Here is a 19,744-nt window from a genome sequence, read left to right as displayed (position 1 = left end):
AAATAAAAATCACTGAGGGGATTCCTTGAATTATTTTATTATTCGTTATATTCACATTTTTAAAAGAGTTATCCACATTATGGGCATATCTTCATTGAATTTTACTTTTAGATATCGCTTGCAATAGCCTATATATTATAGTCTGATCCTGAAAGTGGATCTGGACTTCATTTCTTATACATTTATAGCCTATATACCTATAGTTTAATGAACAATTTAGCCTATTTTACTTTATTCTCTGGCTCGTGATTATCAAATCAAGTAAAAAATGTTTCCATGCCGACGTGTTTGATAGCATAAGGTGAGTCCACATCACAGGCTGTTACATCTTTATCTATTAAAAAAAATAAATAAAATCTTAAATACACATATGAACCCAGTAAAAACCAGGGTTAATTTAGGATTTCATCTTTAAAGGTCACGGGTTCACTTCTTATTTAAACACTTTTTTTTTAATAAACTTGTATTTATTTACAACTGTTTATCAGTTAAGCAAAATATCAGCTTTTGGTTGCATTTTGTGATTTCACGGTCAGATGAGCGAAAACAGCTGCTGTATGGTGATCCTTCAATTAAAGGAACTTTTTGCCAACTTGGACGATTTTAAAAGTAATAGAAAAAAAGTCATCCTAGTATGCAATTATTGATTAAAATACCTTTTAAATAGTTTAGTCCGTTTGTCTTCTTTTGTCTGTTTAATAACGTTTTCCCTAATTTGGCTATCGATTGTTTAACATGTGAAATTTACCGGATTTTTTTCTCTTTTTGACTTATTTCCCAGACATTTAAACTTAAATGTAAATAATTAATATAAAACCTAAATTCTAAATTCTACGTAGATATTTTAAACTTTAGTTTCCAAAAAAGCTCACACACTCCAGCTCATTCGATAGGCTATTTATGTGTAGGCCTGTATACAATTCGTATTTTAAATGTGAATAATCGCTGTATCCAATACTTTATTACCAGCATAACTAATATTTTAGAGAACAATTCCGTTTGTTCTTCTTTTTTTATTTGCGAGTCCGCTCGCTAAAAGCAGCAGGAATATGTGTAGCCTACTGGAACAAACAAAAACTGGACTGGAGGAATGGAATGGATTAACAAACAAACTTCCAATCATTTTAGTTTTCTGAATGCAAGGTGGTGGAACTCCGTTCCGTTCCAGTGTCACACTGGGCGCAAACCACTCTATTTGTGAAACGTTTTGGAAGCAATCAATCACTGCATACAACTACAATTAGTGTATCCAAGAAAAATCACATAGGCCTACTCACATTTTAAGGTGACTGAAACCACCAATATACACTGAAATGCATTAAAGGAAGCATGCATTAATATACACTCTAAAAAATGCTGGGTTAAGTATAACCCAGCGCTGGGTTAAAAAGGGGCTGGTTCAAAACAACCCAACCGCTGGGTCAAAACAACCCAACTGCTGGGTCAAAACAGCCCAATAGCTGGGTTTGTCCCTATTTAACCCAGCACTGGGTTATGTTTAACCCAGCATTTTTTAGAGTGTACTGACACTCATTAATATTTTTAATATAAGTTGCTTCGTTATTTTATGTTTTATAGTCGTTGGTTGCAGATTGTATAGCCTAGTCGTAAAAATAATTCATTTATTTCTATTATTAATATAATATACAATACAATAAAGGTTGTGTTTAATTTGAAGATCATTATTATGTGATATGATCGACATCAGGGCTCAGCATAATTCGATAGCAAATGCTCATCAAGTTCATTTAGCGCTCCCCGGTGTCGCGTGACGCACCAATCAACGCGCACTCTCGCGGAGCGCGAGTCAGTCAGAAAAACACAGGACCGCGAGCCCGAGGTGACTTGGATATTGCGGCGGTTTTCTCATGATTTGAACAAGATAAACTCGTTTTCACCTATGAGATTCACTGCAGTGACTTTGGGAAATAGGTTTTCATTTAGAAATTCGTGGTTGTTTGTTTTGTCCCAGGTTATTTTGGGATGGATCCGGTTCAAGGGCTTTTTCGTGCGCAGTGAACGTTCAATGCAGCACTCAGACCATCGTCGGGCTTTATGGACTTGACTGTTAATGATGTCTATGAGTTTCATGCCTGATACGCTGAATAGTTCAGATCCTTCCAAATCAGCATTTTTAGAGTTCGGCCACGGACATGCAACCAACCAGCAGAATTTATCCGGATTCGCACACAATATTTACCCAGTACATGGATTGCACTCAGGCGGACACCGTCAGCACGATGCTCCCTACCCTTCCACCGCGTCCCATTACAGTCGGCCGCTGGGATACGCCTACCCCGGGCCGGTGAGCGCTCCTGCTCCGGGTGCTTACATGCCTTACCAGCCAAACAACCACAGCAGTACTTTGGCGCACACGAGAGCTGAGGAAACGAGCGAGTATCTTCATAAAACATCAGAATGTGAGGTTTCGACGTGTTTCCTAAAAGATTCTGCATGTTTGCTAATGCATTTTTTCTATAGAAAATGTAATGGAAAAAAGGAAGTACTTTATGCAGGCGTGTTTCATTATTTGATTAATGTCTGCCATGGCTTATGCCTAATACATATTTATTGCATTTATAGCAGTAGCTAAATTAATGCGCACAGCATTTTAAATACATACCAGATTCAGTAAAAAAAAAAAACACACACACACACATATGGTCTAATTAGTTTAAAGACCAAGAGTTTCAGTGAACTCGGGTAAATCAGTTGCAAATGGCAAACACAAAGGTGTGTGTATTGCAAGGCCCTGATCTTTTATTTTAACAACTTTCTTGCAAAAATGTATTTTTCTTTCTTTCTTAAGCTTATTGGAGGGATTTGTGTTTTTAAGCTTACTTAACCTCGTTTTTCCTGGTGGGCCTCAAACTTGATTTAAAGGCAACATTAAAACGTTTAATTCTTATACGTAACGTACGGCTACTCTTAGAGACAATAAAATTAATGCACTCATCAAAAAATGCCATTAATATCGAGATAAACATTGCAGATTGTAGCAATTCATCGACAGAGCTACACAAACTTAAGCTGTAACATTAAAGTCGGCCTGTAAATTTGACTTTAAAGCGACGTTAATTATGGTTTACTGATCTTAAATGATGACCCATTAATGTTCCCTCTAAACACCTGATAAATCTCCTATTTGGCTATTGTAAATCAAACAGACAGTTACAGCTCTTTAGTGCGTCATAATTTACGATTTCTCTCACAGAGTAGGCTAGTAGCCTAACCTGCTTGTTTGAAGACATTTATCCAAAGCGTTTACTGTGTCATAATGCTGTCGTTTTATTTCGTTTGCATGCCTGAAGACCACGAAAAGTTAGCGGTCATTGAGAATGGTGAACTTCGCCTTAATGGCAAGGGGAAGAAGATCCGCAAACCGCGAACCATTTACTCCAGTGTTCAGCTGCAGGCGCTGCACCAGTGCTTCCAGCAGACCCAGTACCTCGCGCTGCCCGAGCGAGCCGATCTAGCTGCCAAACTGGGACTAACGCAAACGCAGGTAAATGTCCAGCATCTCCACTTCTGTTTGGGACCATACAACTGCAGCATGTTCTTCCTGATCGGTATGAGGCCTAGTCTTCAGTTAGTAGTACGGCAGGACGAATTGCACATTTCTGAGAGCAGATGCGGAACAAGATTATGGGTTTGGCTACATTTTATTAGGTTATATACAGTATGATCTTTTGAAGAACCTCAGGGTGACGTCGGCATAATGGCATTTGTCATTTGCCCAGCTAACGGGGAACGTTCTACGTTCTGGCAGTGTTCGCTCAAAGTTATGAACAAACGTAACATTAATAGAACGTTCGTTCTGTTATCTAATGTTCTCAAAACTTTAGCACAAAAACATTATCTGTACATCATTCCTGTGATGTTTTTCTGAAACCCTTTAAGTTGAATGTTCTTCTAACATTCTTTTACATTTTAAGTTTCAGAACGTTCAGAGAACATTCAAAAGTAACGTTCCCATATGCAAAATGATCAAATGGAATTTCCCTTAATGACGTTTTTAGAGAAAAAAAAAAAGTTTTAAGAACATTTAAAAAAAAAAAAAAAACTGGAAGTTTTGAATTTTCATAACTTAATGTTTGCAAAAAGCTCAGAACATATTATAGAACATATTTTGTTAGCTAGGTGGGCGCCCTTCTGGGACCACGGGAAAACCTAATTTGTTAAGAAATGTGCATTTGAGCATTTTTCCATTTTATATGTTGTTTTAGGGTTGTCTCAAAAATATTTAGAGACTTGAGCCTCACTGAACATATACATTTAAAGGATTATTATTATAAAGTAACTACTTTAAAGGCAAAATATCAAAACGAGTGGGATTTATAAAGAAATAACACCCTTACAAAGAAAACAAACTTTTGTTAGCTTTGAGATTATTTGGTTATTGAAAAGTATTTGTACACTTGGAATATGTTCATACACTCTCAGAAAAAAAGGTACAAAAGTTGTCACTAGGGCGGTACATTTTCAAAAGGCACACTTTTGTATCTAAAGAGTTCACATTGGAGAACTACAGTAACATCTTCTGATTTCTCTCAACACGGGGACAGGACAGCTGTCAATCAATAAACTGGAGAAAAAAAAGTAACTTGCGTTACTTATTTGAAAAGGTAACTCAGATATTCTCTTGTAAATTAAAAAGTAATGCGTTACTTTACTAGTTACTTGAAAAAAGTCATCTGATTACGTAACTCGCGTTACTTGTAATGCGTTACCCCCAACACTGCATATTAGTACCTAAAATTTACAAAAGGTACCGCCCCAGTGACAGCTTTTGTACCTTTTTTTCTGAGAGTGTAGTTAATGTTGATGTGATGAACTATGCTTGTGGTTACTCTGGTAGGACGCCTGTGTGAACTTGAGAGGACTTAATACATTCACTAAAAATCACCAAAACCCCATTTGATTTAAAGTGAACTTACTTCTGTGATAAAGGCTAGTGTAACTTGCAACTGCAAATGCCATTTGGTTTGATATTTTAATACAATAAAATGCATGCATTCTTGTGAGGCTCAAGTGCTGAAATACCTGCAAATCTATCTGAAAGTAATTACGCTGAGGTGAGGCTTTAACTCCGTATCGTACTGGATGAACATTCAGGTGAGACCATGATGAGTCAGTCATTGCTGGTTTCTGAGCATTTATGTGCTTTGTGTCATGTATACGCAAGTAGGCTGATTTGTTTCAGTATTGTTAAAGCTAAGTGAGGATTTCGTTTAATCCGACCTTTACTTTCATTTTTAAGTTAGCACACTCGCTTTTGTGTTCTTAGTCTTTACAGTATGAGAGAGTGTTTTTTCCAGCTCTTATCCCAAGAATAATTTATTCTTGATTGCTTAAGCCTTATGCTTAATAATAGATATCCAGCCGCTCACTCGTGTGATTGATTTAACAAAATACAGGCATTTCTGGGCCAGTGGATGAGATAAATGGATGCTGAGTTTTAGTTCTGCATGTACACTAGACTGACTTTCTCTAGTGTATTTTAGCAAAACCCATCTGCTATCCCATTTTAAATATCCCATTTGCTCAGTGTGTATGTTTTGAATGCGTTCTCTTAGGGAAAGCTAATTGATTTATAAGTCATATGCCTGTGCTTGTTATGTTGATGTTATGCCCATTAATGAGTTCCTGTTGGGTGGTGTTTTGGACATTGATTTATTTTTATAAATCCCTCTTGTTGACACACACATACAGGAATGAACAGTAAAATATTGATGCATGCATCAGAAATGTGTATGAGTGTGGCAAAAAAATGGAAACCAAACATAAGCCTGGGTGCAGCTATATTGCCCATGGCATACATAGTGTAAGCCTTCCCATCATTCTTGCTCGGTTTTTCATTCACAGCCTTCCTTCTTCGTTTCTTTCCCTCCCTCTCCATTTACGTTATACACTTGCTGCCCTGCGTGTGACAGGTTGCACCACATTTTCGGCCATGGAGAATGAGTTCAGTCTGTCTCTCAGCTATAAGGAGTTTCCTGTCTGATTACGCCTTGGTTTTCATCAAAGCACATCTAAGTGTTCCTGTCATAGGTTGACGAATGCCTCTCACATTCACCTCAGACAGTGGTTGCAAACGCATAATTCAAACCTACTACAGTGATACAAAGTGTATGCAATATTGGCGGCAACGATTTGAAATCCAGAGCATAGCTGCCAGCTTCCATTTGATCCATAAATGTGATTGAAGGCGCATAAACAAGTGCCACACAGCACACGCTTTTGGCTTTTCCAAGTCCCTCCTTGCACATATAACATAGGTCTGGAATCCATCACCTCACCATAAAAGCTGTTTGGCAAACCGATCTTTGGAAATAAAACAGAAAATCCTTTTTACGCGTGTTTATTAAATCTGCTGACAGCCAAACTAATAACATTGTGTAAAAACCCATTGCATAGATTTTGATTGTCTGAGGTTATGGAAACTCCTTTAGGTGGGCTCTCTGACTGAGCCTTGCAGTGTGGCTTCGTGCAGGCGTTCAGCTGAATTTTTCCGAAGGCACAATTTCGGGTCTCGCTCTCCAAGGTGTTTCTAAATTGAGTGCACATTCTGGCAAAGGAACCGTAAACTCCCACATCATTAAAGGACACTTCTCAAACATTTGTGTGCCAATGTATTCGCAGTGAAATAAATGCATTTAAAGGTATAAGTTATATTGTAATTCCAGAATACTCTCACCACCATAACCATCTGGTCATACATTAAAATAAATCAACAAGTTTTAAAACCACAGGTGAAAATTTAACCAATAGATATTAGTAACAGTACATTAAGAAATTGTTTTGTGTTTTCTGACATGTTGTTTAAAAATGCAAATTAGGCATTATTTCTGAAATCTGAATTAATTTCCAGAAGAGAAATGTGAACATTTATATTTCATTTTGTTGACATATTAGAGCCAAAGATTTTAACTGAGGGGATTTGAATATCAATTTTGATCGCTCCTTATATCAGAAAATACAGAAACTCTTTTTAAAGTAAAATATATATAAATATGTAAAACAGTAAATTTAATAATAACAGTATATTATATAAATCCAATGAATGAACAAACCCCTCTGTAAAAAGCTTCAGAATATAGATAGGAATAAAACTGTCACGTTTGGTGTATGTAAAAGTGCTGCTGAAGTGAGTAAATAACGACAGAATTTTTTTGAGCAGTGCACCCTCAAGTTGTTCCAAACCTGTATGAGTTTCTTTGAAAATGTTGGTAGTAACCATTGGCTTCCATTATATTTTTTTCCATACTATGGAGGTCAGTGGCTACCGGCAACTGTTTGGCTACCAGCATTCTTCAAATGATCTTCTTTTATGTTCAACAGAAGAAAGAGACTTATACAGGGTTGAGGATGAATAAATTATGAGAGAGTTTTCATTTTTGAGTGAACTATCCCTTTACATATTTGTGGGTGGCTTTAGCATCAATATGTACTAACTCCAATGCTAAATGTATTCCTGATTCTTTTATCAGAATCTGCCAAACAAGCTCTCTGGAAGTCATTTCAGTTCAACTAAATTTAAACCTATTTTTACGCTGTGATTGTTGTTGTCAGACACATGCTTCACTGCCTTTATAAAAATGGCAGGGCGGAACAATTGCTTAGTACGTGTGTAATGAAACGCAGCAATGTCACTGAGTCCATCTCAACAAAGACTGTTCAAGCTGTCTGGCAAATTCTTCAGAGTGTCAATATCATAAAAAAATAGACCTCTGATGTCTTGAAAGCGATTGTAAAAAATAGATTGTAAAAAAATGTGGCCTCCATTTTTGTTGCAAGTGTTTTAATGTTCTTTTTTTCTGTTCTGTTTACTGAAGGTGAAAATATGGTTCCAAAACAAGCGCTCCAAGTATAAGAAGATAATGAAGCATGGCCCCAGTGGACCTGAAGGGGAGCTGCTTCACACCACCTCCTCATCACCTCCTTGCTCTCCGGGTCTGTCTCAGCTCTGGGAGGCCTCTATGGCCAACAAAGCGCCACCCATGCATCCCAGCAATTATATGAACAATTACGGGCACTGGTATCCCCCGCACCACCAGGATCCTGTGCCCAGACCTCAGATGATGTGATTGAAATCGGGAAAACAGAGCCAGAGAGACTCCATTCCGTGTTGACACCTGTCTAACCTGTGAAGGTGCTTTCCTTTACAGTGTTCATGTGTTTTAGTGTGTTTGAAAGGACTGTGTTTTACTCCCACTGACTCCCATGTTATATAATTCAGTAGCTTTTCAACTTTTTCAGATCTTTTACAATGTGCTTGAAATAAAGGATTTATGGAAAGACGAAAGTGTTGCTATGTTGTGAATGATTTATAGAAATATTTAGAATGTCGATATTTAAATTAAGATGTCCGTAGAATGGAGGTAATAACGCTTGTTCTCAGTTTAAGAAGGTTTGGTACAAATAACATGGTACATAGCTTATTCAAAACCATATGAACGGCGTATAATGCCAGTCATGTTTGAACAGCAATTTTAATAATATTGTTAATAATAAACGCGAGGGAAAATAGATATATGAAGGCCTGTAAATTAGCGTTCTGGAATAAATTAAGCAAAAATAGCACAGAATGAGATTGAACGAGATTAAACGAAGCTGCCAACATCTCAGTATCCATGTTGTAGAAATTTTGCGTTTTTCCCGTTGTCCAGGTGTGGGAATATTAGAGGTTGAGATTTATGAATTATTTATGATCAAGGCACTTGAAGATGATCTGTTTTTATTCGCCTCTGACTAGGGTTTTTTTTTTATATATATATATTTAAAGAGATTTATTTTTAAACATCGTGTCATCCTGAAGCACTTTATTTGTCGGGTTCTGTCTGCTTGTTGTTTTACTTTCAATATGAATGGAATTGTGACTTGTTTTAAATTATCCTATGATTTTGTATAGAAATTTCTGATTTTATCTCCTACAAAACCACTAATATTTTAGTACTTCAAACATCGGATGCATAAGAGAACATCCACACACAAAAATCTTTCAGGTCCAGAGGGTCAAAATGAATTTAATTTTGGAAATATTGCCCCAGAGTCTTATTTTCAATGTTGCTAATCGTTCTGCTTTTTGCAGAAATAAATTACGCGAACAGCTGGATAGATTAGCTAACAGCCGAATTATGAATAACCAATAACAATTAGATGCTCATTGCAGCAGAAAAGTTGGGTTTTGAAGTCTGTGTGTTTCTATTCAAATACCCTTAATATCTTTCATCAGAATCATAGAAATAAAATGTGATCCATGCAGTGATAAATAGCCTACGTGACTATATCGAACTTCAAGACGTTTTGTATCAAATCAGCAAACATGTGCTTTTCCACGTTTGTTTTCCTCCTTTCTTTCCAATGTTGTGGTAAAATACTGAACGAGTTGATGTCGTGATGCCACCATGATAAATCACCACAGCATTCAATCAAACGCAGGAGAGAACATAGATAATTAAACGTACATTGCAATGCTTAAACTATTTTAAACACCGTGAACAAGATGTTTGTGTTAATTACGCATCCCAAATTACGCTGATGTTCATTTCATGTGATTCACAGTGATTTATGGTCTGCTTATTTCTGTTGTGGTTATTTAGTGGAAGATACATTTTGTATCGATGTAGCCTATTTTGCGTCTAAAGAGGTCGAAAAACGCGACGCGACTTTTTATTATACACTCTTAAATAAAGGTTCCAAAAAGGGGTTTTCACATAGAAGATGCATTTTTGATTCCTCAAAGCGCCTTTCAGTCAAAAGTTCTTAAAATAACCATTTTTTCCCCCCTTAGTGTGAAGGACATTTTAATAATTTAAAGAACCATTTTCTGCAATAGAAAGGTTCTTCATGGAACCATAGATGCCAATTAAGAACCTCTATTTTTAAGAGTGACTGCAGTGTAAAGCAAAATTGTACATCCAGTTCTCCACTATTATTTGTTGAGTAAAAACAACAACAACAACAACCGAGACTGAAATTGCCAGTTGTTCAATCCTCAGTGTAGCATATATATATATATATATATATATATATATATATATTATAATACACAATTTCTGGCAACATTGTGGACTTGACTGCACAGACACTATCGGAATAGAACTGAACTGAGCTGGACAATGACATCATCAACAATGAACTGACTTTAACTGATAAACTGACTGTTTTCTATTGTCCTTTTGCATTATCAGCACAGATTTTTCCTGTTTAACACTGTAAAGCAGGTTTGACACAATCTGTATTGTATAAAGCACTAAATAAATAAAGGTGACTAAGTCTAAGTCTAATTACAGGTTTTTAGGTCTTTGCAATGCATCAATATTAAAAGCAATGTACTGATTAAAGATCATGAACCATCACAAAATAAAGGGTGCTGTTTTTGCTCTGATCCACTGTAATAAGATGCCACCTGGAGGAATGTGGGGTCCACTTGTCCTGACTTTGACCTGGCTCACTCAACAGGGTCTTGTCCAAACAGCCTTATTTAAAGAGGCATATTACAAAGCACCTCTTGTCATTTCAAGCTCCTCAGATCCACAATTTCAGCACACTGTGGGGGTTTTCAGCTTGGAATAAATCTGTTTTAATCCATCACAAACTGAAATGATGTAAATTAAAATGCATTTATGTAAATTAAATTTTATTACATGCCATATTATAAGATCAAATAATGCCTGCCACATGCAACTCTCATGCACAGAACAATAATGACAAATTCTTCCAAAACCTTGCATGAAACTCTAATATTATGTACAATACTACGCATTTATGAGCCTCCGCAACATCTGTGGGAGATTCACAGCGATGATTCTACAGTCCCACAATCAGTTATTTTCTTACTTATTTCCACAGTCCTAGTCGAAAATCACTAGCGCAAAGTCACTTACCTGCTTTCCCTCACTAGGTAACAAACCACGCTTAAAAATCCATCACACTTCTTGAAATGGAAATCATCTCTCTGTACTTAAAGTATGGAATGATTTTAAACATGCACCTCTTTATATACTCCCATCCCTGAGTTTGATTTGTGGAGTTGCTCCGTTTAGATGACAGTCATGGGAAGAGAAGACAAGTGTTTTTGAATGAAGTAGCGAGCTTTCACAAGGGAAATTATGGGCAATTTTACATCTCGAGATTAGAATAATGGGTGCTCAAATCGGACAAGCAGAGAAAAGGGGCTTTCAAACAGGGCAATTACTTGGGAAGCTGATTTGGGAGAGCACTAAAGGGTGATGGGATGGACTGATTTCCAGCACTTTGTGGTGCCTGGTGAGTTTTAATTATGGCGCATCAGCGTTTGCGGAGAACGAGTCTTCGGTGAATGGATTTAGAGGCCTGGAGGAGATTTGAAGGACAAGGACGAAACCGGTTCCCAAAATCTTCCCCAGTTTGGGGGGTGAAAAAGAGTTCAGTGGTTCACAGCTGTCAAGAAAACCTCTCTCATTTGATCTTATTTACAATTGGAGCAGAACGATGCTGCTGAGTGAAGCCTGTGGACTCGGGCTCTGAGCGGGTGTCAGGCAGCTGCCGTCTGTCTCTACATGGCAACATATGCATGTCCCAACCGCAGTTGACCTCCTGTTCAACCACCCCAGAGGCCTCCAGTGCCATTTTTTGGATACGGTTTCTCGTCAAACACGTAAAGATTGGCCCTGCCTATCTTTATTTAGGTGTTGCGGTGCACTGAATCGTATTATCATGTTCAAGTTCAACAGTTCAGGCACGGACGGAGCACACGGGCCGAGGTGACCATGTCAGCCCACACACCCAGCTTGGCTACAGGTTTCTCTGAGTGAGCGATGTGTCCCAAGACGATGCCACCTAGATCACAGCCCGTAATTGAAGGCCACACACCACGAACAAGCCCAACCGAAAGCAGATACGTTACATATGGCCCAACTACAACTGCAAATATTGTATCAAACAGATAACAGCCGTTTCTTTATGGACCCTATGGCATAACTACCTCAGATGAAAGTGGTAAACACATTAGAGGGGATAAAATGTCTTAGGGTTTGAGCTATGGCTATTGTACACAGATGACGGGATTATCATGTTTTAAAGAGAACTAAGTGGCCTGACAGGTTTTAGGTGTGAATATGACTCTTTCTTCTCTGTTGGAGGTAGGAGAGTAACCCAATCGCATGCAACAGTGAGGCGGGTATTATAAGATCGTCATGACGAATTCCACAGCTATGAAATGACCAGAAATGACTCGCAGTTCACCAACCAACAATCTTAACCATCTCGATCTGTCATGCTATTAATCTAACTACAGTGGCAGCTCACGTTTTTTCTTTTCATCCCTGTCAGCATCAGCATCCACATCCACCTATGCTTTGGATATCACAGCGGTATTTTTGGATGCAAGATTTACAGTGCTGGTCACGCAGATGGACTGTTTATGCTTCTTGTTACTAAAGCTACAACGGTTGTTGTTAAACAGAATTGAGATTTCCATGTGGAACATCTCTGAATATTTAAAAGTATTGGAACTACTTTATTTCCATTAAAATTCCAAATGGGGGGTTTCGAAGAGCCATTTTTGGTTCCTTGAAGAACCTTTCAGTGAAAAGTTCTTAAAATAACCATTTTTCCTACTGTGAAGAACATTTTAAAAATCTAAAGAACCTTTTCCACTATAAAGAACCTTTTGTGGAATGGAAAGGATTACTCGAAACTTTCTGCATTTTTACATTTTGTAATCATTCTGTATGAATTATAAGCTTGTTTCCTCATGGGGACCTAAAAATTGTTCCCATAAGGTTAGAATTTACTGGTATTACTATACTTGTGGGGACATTTGGCCCCCATAACGTATGTAATACCAGTACACAAACACACACAGCCTCTGAATATGCATTTTATTTTCTATGATTGAACTGTTACTGTATACATAGCGACCTATAAAGGGTGTATCAACTGTACCCACTTTACCACCTTGTATTTTTCTTAAAATGCTATGTAATCCTTTTAACCTTCATGTTAGAAAACATGTCCATTAATAATAGACAGTTAAAATATCACAAATATAATTTTTAACAGAATTTGCGTAGCATGTGTGTAAATGTGACTTTTAGCCTATTATCATAACTGTACAACTAAACAGCATGTGAAGCAATAGGACACCAATCCGGGTATACAGTTGATACACTGTGTCTCAACCGTACCCCACTGAGATACTCGCACGTTTCTCTAGATTATGAAAAGACCTTGCATGGCACAATATCATAAAATGTCTATTTTTAGAGCACAGATTAACGTTTGCAATGATATATGGTAAGTTTAACAATCATAAACGAATAATAAGCTATTCATTGTGGAAAGGACATGGTGAAATGAAGATCTCACCTTTTTTCACTTTAACTTTTGCCGATATTTTCGGAGTGGAAAGACGCACACATTTCAAATTTCCCACGATCAAAGAGAACACTAATACACATGATTGGAGCAAAAATCACGGCTTGGGGTTTTTGTGTATGCAAGTTATTTAAGGTGTTTCAACAGTACACGTCTCAAATGTACTCAGTCTACCCCTACACGGTAAAAGTCGAGTTAAAAATGCTCCAAATTCGAACGTACAGGAACTTTGAATGCGTTAGCCAATATTATGTGGATATTCTACGTACAGTATTACACAACGTCATTACACTGTCTTACAGACCGATATTACTTATTGGTATGAAAAAGAAACCAAAACCGCGGAAAGGAGGAATCTGGGAGGGAACGTGTTAAATACCGCTTTGAAATACCGTCGCTCTGTAATTTGCATATACCTGTAGGAACCTCTTGGGGGTTTTCTAGGCCTACGTCTGATGCCTTTGTTTGCCCTGTCTATTCTTGTTGTGACCGACTATCCCTAAAGCTCAGGGCTTTATTTCAGTAGTCACCCGCTCCTTCGCTGTAGCTTATTTTGTTATCTGCCAACAGAATACTAATAAAATCCAGTGACTCCAACATGTCTGCTCGCATGTCGCCTCCTACAGCTTCTTTGCACGCAGCCCTACCAGGCTTATGCATGCAAACACATCACAAAATAACATCTGTCTGACTTAACCCTTTCCTAAGAGCCCAAACAATGCGATATCACGGCAAACTTCAGATTTGTAAATAATATCAAACGGAATTTTGCAACTACTCAACTCAGGGAAGCTGCATGTGGTGGCAGAAAGCAAACAGATCAAACGAAGAAATGTTTTCAATTCGCATTTATTCAGTTTGACAGAATAACAATACAACTACTTACAGGAATATAAAATGGTTCGAGCACCACCGCGCAGTCTCTGAAGTAACACGAATTTAGTGGTTCAGGTTTATTTAAACACTTATGTACAGCTTTCAACATTTTGTACAAGTCTTTATAACTTATGTCCTGAGTCTCTGACGCGCGCCACACCAGCCCACATTGTGGGTGGTGAGGCTGATACCAACTAAATTTGGGGTTCAATCGTTCTTTAAAACATTTTTAATATGTACCTATCAATGAACAAAACATGAAGATAAAGAAAGTCATAAAACATAATAATTTAAATCCACTCTGAACTTCCTTTACATTGTTTAACCTACACCTATGTGCATATGAAACAGGTCTGAGTAGCAGGTACACATTAAAACATTGTTATTAATATTACACTGTTATTTCAACACAAAGCATTCTTAACGACATATATGCGTTTAAATAGTCCACAAAATGCCAACACAGGTGTGCTGTTCCACTCCAGATAGGCTACTTGTGAAGCATCTTTCAGCTTATTTATGTTGAGTTTTTCCAAAAGTCTTTTCCCTCTTATATTAAACTCTTCCGTCAGTGTCTGTTAATACACAGCCCCCACGCTCTGTGGTGGTCCTGGGTGGTGCACTGGATGCTGTAAATGTGATCCCTGCTGGTACCAGTGATTGCTGTAATCTTCCATGTAGGGTGGTGTGGAACTGAGGGGTGGCTGGGGGATCTGTCCCCGGTTGACCTGGCTAGAGTGCGCGTTATTGTCCCAAACAGCCGGGGATGGAGGGGAGTTGCAGGCCATGGAGTCGCTGGCGTTCGGGCTGTGCTCCAACGGAACCTCGCCGTTTTTGTAAAGTTTCTTGAACTTGGACCTCCGGTTCTGGAACCAGATTTTGACCTGTTCAAAAAATGAAAAGCACGTTCACGTCAGTTTTCTTGTGGACACTGCAAACAGCAGTAGCATAGGAAAATTCTTTTTTTTTAAGAAAAACCAAAGTGCTGCTAAAGTGCCCTTGAATCCCCCACAAAGGAAAAAAAATGTTGGGAGATTTTGGTAAATATAAACCTATACATCATATATATGTTTTAAATATAAAAACAACAGTGTTTGATCATTTCAGTAATAATAATAATGATATATACAATTTCAATATTTTTGACCATTTATAGCGAATGTATGCGACTGAGTATGCAAGTAACGTAGTTATACTTTTACAGATCACTAATATAGGCTACAACAAACACTTAAAAGACGTTTAGGTACGTGACGTTTATCTCGACAGATTGCGCCTCGAAAATACGTTAAGGCTACATTTATATAATGTATCAGACTTATGAAATCCTTAATAAAGCTGAAATGTTTAAAATAGTCATTACATAATATACACTGACATTTTGAATTAAATCACTTATGAAGAAAATTGAGGTGAAAATATTCTTAAATGGATAAAAACAAAGATGTTATTAGAACATAATGATGACTGTATATACATTACAGTGCACATAATGCCTATATGTTCAGACATAAATAAGATGTCGATTTGTAATGGCCATATGACACTACCCACAGCGATATCTTTTGAAAAATGATAACGAAAGAAAATGATTTCCACATATTTTTGTTGCAAACACTGCAAATAAATAACAATTATTAATTTATTAATTATGATGGTAAAAATACGAGCAATAACGTTTCAACACATCTGACATGAGCAATGTTTTATGACCTGATAAGCTTATCCTTATCTCAGTGTGCTCAGTGGAAATCAGTGGACAGAAGGAAATCGCTTTAAGCTGTTAACGCAACGTCAAGTAGCAGCCCAGTAATTATATTAACAGTATTGTAAATGAATTTGAGCTCCAGTATTACCTGTGTCTGCGTGACCCCCAGCTGTGCGGCGAGCTCGGCTCTCTCCGGCAGCGCCAGATACTGCGCCTTCTGGAAGCGGCGCTGCAGTGCGGCGAGCTGGTAACTCGAGTAAATGGTGCGCGGCTTGCGGATTTTCTTGGGTTTTCCGTTTACCATCCGAACTTCAGTCTCTAGTTCTTCTTTGACTGGAAAGAATACAATTATAGACCATGTTATGGCAAAGTAGGATTATTACAGCAGCTAAAAAAAAAAAACGAAAACCGATTGGTTTCATTTTGGGATTGTGACGCAAATTAAAAAGTCACTCAAACTCATAAAATACTCTCGTTAAATTAAACAAATCTGCTTTTTGAAAATTAAACGAGTGACATTCTATGAGTAAAATATAATGTATGTCAGCTCTGGTAGGCAATATCAGATAAAGAAATGCCAATCTGAGAAATAAATACGGCATAGTTAAATCATCTTCAGTTTTGTAGGTATGGCTGTATCGTGTAATTTGTAGGCCTACTAAAATATCGTGACATCTAGCCTAGACTGAGCACCGAGTAATAATGACTAATCGCGTTACAGATGCAATAAACATGTCATAATTGTTTTACAGCGACCGCAAGTCTGTTGTGATAAAGTAGAGGCAACTTTCTACCCTGCTTAAATATGTTTTATGTATAACAATCCTTTAAATAAATGACTTTAATAGGATGATAATAATATAGAGTAAATGCAAAACAACCAAACATGTAAATAACTCGATTTACAAATTGTTTTTTTTCTCAGGAGAAACTCGAACTTACGTTTCTCAGTAATCGAGCCGCTCAAAACACAGTTTTATCATCTTTAGAAACGCCTGTTTTATACCGATATTAAGACGACAAAAGCTGCTGATTTAACAATGCATATAGCCTACCTCTGTCATATTTAAAAACAAATAAATACTACATAAATATCTCACCTGCGCTTTGTGGTGGCGTCTGCAGGTCTCTGTTGTACTGTCCGTATTGTCTGAAAGTATTGTAAGGGTACTCTGTCTTGGTGGGGTAAGGTCCAGCTGATGCCCCCATCCCAGACAGATTAAACTGATGATATGAATTAATCTGCTGAGGGTATGGTGGATTCGGGTAGTATTCGTGATGGCTGCTGTAATAACCCATGTCTGTAGCCGAAGACTCTGGAAGAGTCGGAGAGTCCTTAGAAGTCGGATGGCAACTCATAGAGCCTGAAAGATCGGATGAAATACCACGTATCTTCCTGTCATATGTCGGTCCACTCATCCTTTAGAAGAAGAAAAAACACCAACGATTGTCCACTTTATTTCCAAGGCAGACGTGAACAAAACATGCAGACGTTTAGTTTAGGACGATGCCTGTAACACAAAATCCTCGATGAGCTGCTTTCTCGAACTCCCTCGGTTGAAGCACTGAAGGTAATGGCAGGGATCTAGTATGAGAAACTCTGAATTATAGGGCACTTGGGTGGACCCTCGGCTCCCATTGGCTCCACGCCTCTGTGTTTTTTCTTTGCAGCCCTGGGGGCGAAGCAAAGGCTGTTCTCCGCCTCGCGACTTAACGTCTCCAAACTTCAGCATTTGGGGACTTTAGCTGTTATAGTGATAATGAAGATGCGAAATGTTGCAGACATTTTAGCAGAGCTGAAATAAAGTAAGTTCAGCTTCTGTGCAAGTTAGTAGCCTACAATAGAATTAGGCTACTTATGTTTTCTCGGTGCATTAAAAAACATTAAAATAGCGTAGAAATATATATCTCTATACACTCTAAAAAATGCTGGGTTGCTTCAACCCAACTTTGGGTCAAATATGGACTAACCCAACTGTTGGGTTAAATTTTTACATTACAGTTTTAGCCCAAAAGTTGGGTTAGTCCAAATTTGACCCAAAGTTGGGTTGAAATAACCCAGCATTTTTTAGAGTGTAGGCTATTTTAAATAGGCCTTCATCGTTTTAATTCCAATAAATGTCCATTTTAAGTACATTATAATATTTAATATGATTGAATCAACAGTACATCCCAAAGAGTTTTTAAGGACATACAGTAAGTTAGAATATAGTTAAGGTACGCTCAGGCTACGTATTGAACATTTCAAAGAAATGAAACCAAACACCCTGTAAACCTGTTGACTTTGCTTACATGATGGAATATCATAAATCTCACAAGTTATTTGGCCAAAAAACGACATGAAACCAAATTCAAGGTTATTTGGGCTAGAAGTGGGTTACACATAGCCGGACTATATCGCGTCTATACTTACCCGAGACGTTGAAGTGACGGCTATTGCTTGCTGGGTAACAACTACATGCTTTTTTTAAGGTCGAAGCAAAAACTTTTGTTTTTTTTAAAGAAATGTTTTAAGTTTCACGACAAAATTAGTAGTGTGAGAAAAACTAGTACACCAGTGCTTTAAAAAACTAAGAAATCAATACATTTATCTGAAGAATCTGTAATGTAACGTATAATGTAATGTAACTAACTAGCTAACTTGAGAAGCTTAGTTTTTGACACGAAAATGGTTATTTGCTGAACCAACCAAAGCTGCTGCAAATAGCCATTCAGTATTATTTTAATATATAATCGTGTATGTGGAAGGCGAGACGTGGCTGTTTTAAATCTTAAATGCATAAACAGTAATTAATTTGTAAATATAGCGCATGTTTGACCAAGGTTGCCAATCACTGTACTTCTGGAGACATTTTGATCTCATCAGTTCGCTCTTTTCTGATTCAGAGTGACTGTGCTGAAAGCTGGAGGACTTTATCTGCCCCACTGATCACCCCTGCGGCTCTCACTTGTGTGCCCTCTTTATTAGGGCAAGGCGTGGTACGTCTTAACCTCTAGCACCCAAATAACCTTTATCAGCCGCTGGCCTATGAATGTTAACGAGGAATAGAAGATGAGCCAAACTGTACTGCTGCTCGTCATTTATTGTCGATCGCCTATGCAAATGCTGCGCACCTGAACGCGCTGTTTGACGGGAAATGTGCTCCTCCTGTGTGTGAACGGCAGCCGCAAGACATCGGTTTGTCGCATACCTGATGTGCACAGTCGTGGCATGTAGTCAAATTCCATGGAGTCTTTTGAGAGACATGCAAACCGTTCTTGAGATCTGGGACATTCTGTGCAATGTCAGCGTGCGGTCTGGTAGTTTTATTAGACATTAAAAAAATCAAAAAATAAATAAATTTGTCAAGCATGATTTGTAAATCGTCTCTGCTGAGCTACTGCATAAAAAGAAATGCAAATGATCACTATTACTATTTTTTATTTAAATCAGTAGCCTATGCATACAGTCTCATTTAAGAGTAAAAGCTACATTTAATGGATATAGAATGTGACTTTAATACTGTTTTGTAGCAGCTGTGTTTCTAATTCAAAGCCAGCTGTGGTAGTTTTTGGTGTGATACTGCCTTCTTGTGGCTGTAGTGGAATGCTTCGTTACTTATCGAGATGGTAATTTATTAGAACTACATTCCTCCCTAATAAAGGAGTCTGAACATGAAAGATGCCATTTCCACTGTAGGCCTGTATATTGCAGGACAATCTTGATTTTAAAATCAATAGGCTTAGACTTTACAACTAACTACCATCATTTTAACTTAATGATTAAAGTTCATCTTTATTAATATTTAATGATGTCAT

General features: G+C 37.7%; 2 protein-coding genes across 3 annotated transcripts; one reads left to right on the top strand and one right to left on the bottom strand.

Annotated features, from left to right (window-relative positions):
* The first annotated feature begins 1,792 nt into the window (after nucleotides 1-1,792).
* Nucleotides 1,793-8,269, top strand: dlx4b (distal-less homeobox 4b). Of its 2 annotated transcripts, none has more exons than XM_016455231.1 (3): nucleotides 1,793-2,393; nucleotides 3,312-3,505; nucleotides 7,836-8,269. In XM_016455231.1, exons 1-3 carry the CDS (start codon nucleotides 2,072-2,074, stop codon nucleotides 8,085-8,087), a joined length of 768 nt encoding a protein of 255 aa, XP_016310717.1. In that variant the 5' UTR covers nucleotides 1,793-2,071; the 3' UTR covers nucleotides 8,088-8,269. The 2 variants fall into 2 exon arrangements, with proteins under 2 accessions (XP_016310717.1, XP_016310716.1); XM_016455230.1 differs by having other exon boundaries at nucleotides 1,793-2,420.
* Nucleotides 8,270-14,194: 5,925 nt separating this feature from the next.
* On the bottom strand, nucleotides 14,195-17,529 carry LOC107664614 (homeobox protein Dlx3b-like). The gene is made up of 3 exons (XM_016455227.1): nucleotides 17,047-17,529; nucleotides 16,095-16,279; nucleotides 14,195-15,122 (listed from the first exon to the last, which is right to left on the bottom strand). Exons 1-3 carry the CDS (start codon nucleotides 17,363-17,365, stop codon nucleotides 14,817-14,819), a joined length of 810 nt encoding a protein of 269 aa, XP_016310713.1. The 5' UTR covers nucleotides 17,366-17,529; the 3' UTR covers nucleotides 14,195-14,816.
* Between the last annotated feature and the right edge of the window lie 2,215 nt (nucleotides 17,530-19,744).

This window comes from Sinocyclocheilus anshuiensis, unplaced genomic scaffold, assembly GCF_001515605.1.
Source record: "Sinocyclocheilus anshuiensis isolate Anshui unplaced genomic scaffold, SAMN03320099.WGS_v1.1 scaffold287, whole genome shotgun sequence".
Lineage (NCBI taxonomy): Eukaryota > Metazoa > Chordata > Actinopteri > Cypriniformes > Cyprinidae > Sinocyclocheilus > Sinocyclocheilus anshuiensis.
Note: the sequence above shows the minus strand (reverse complement) of the source record. Positions and strands in the feature narration are given on the sequence as shown.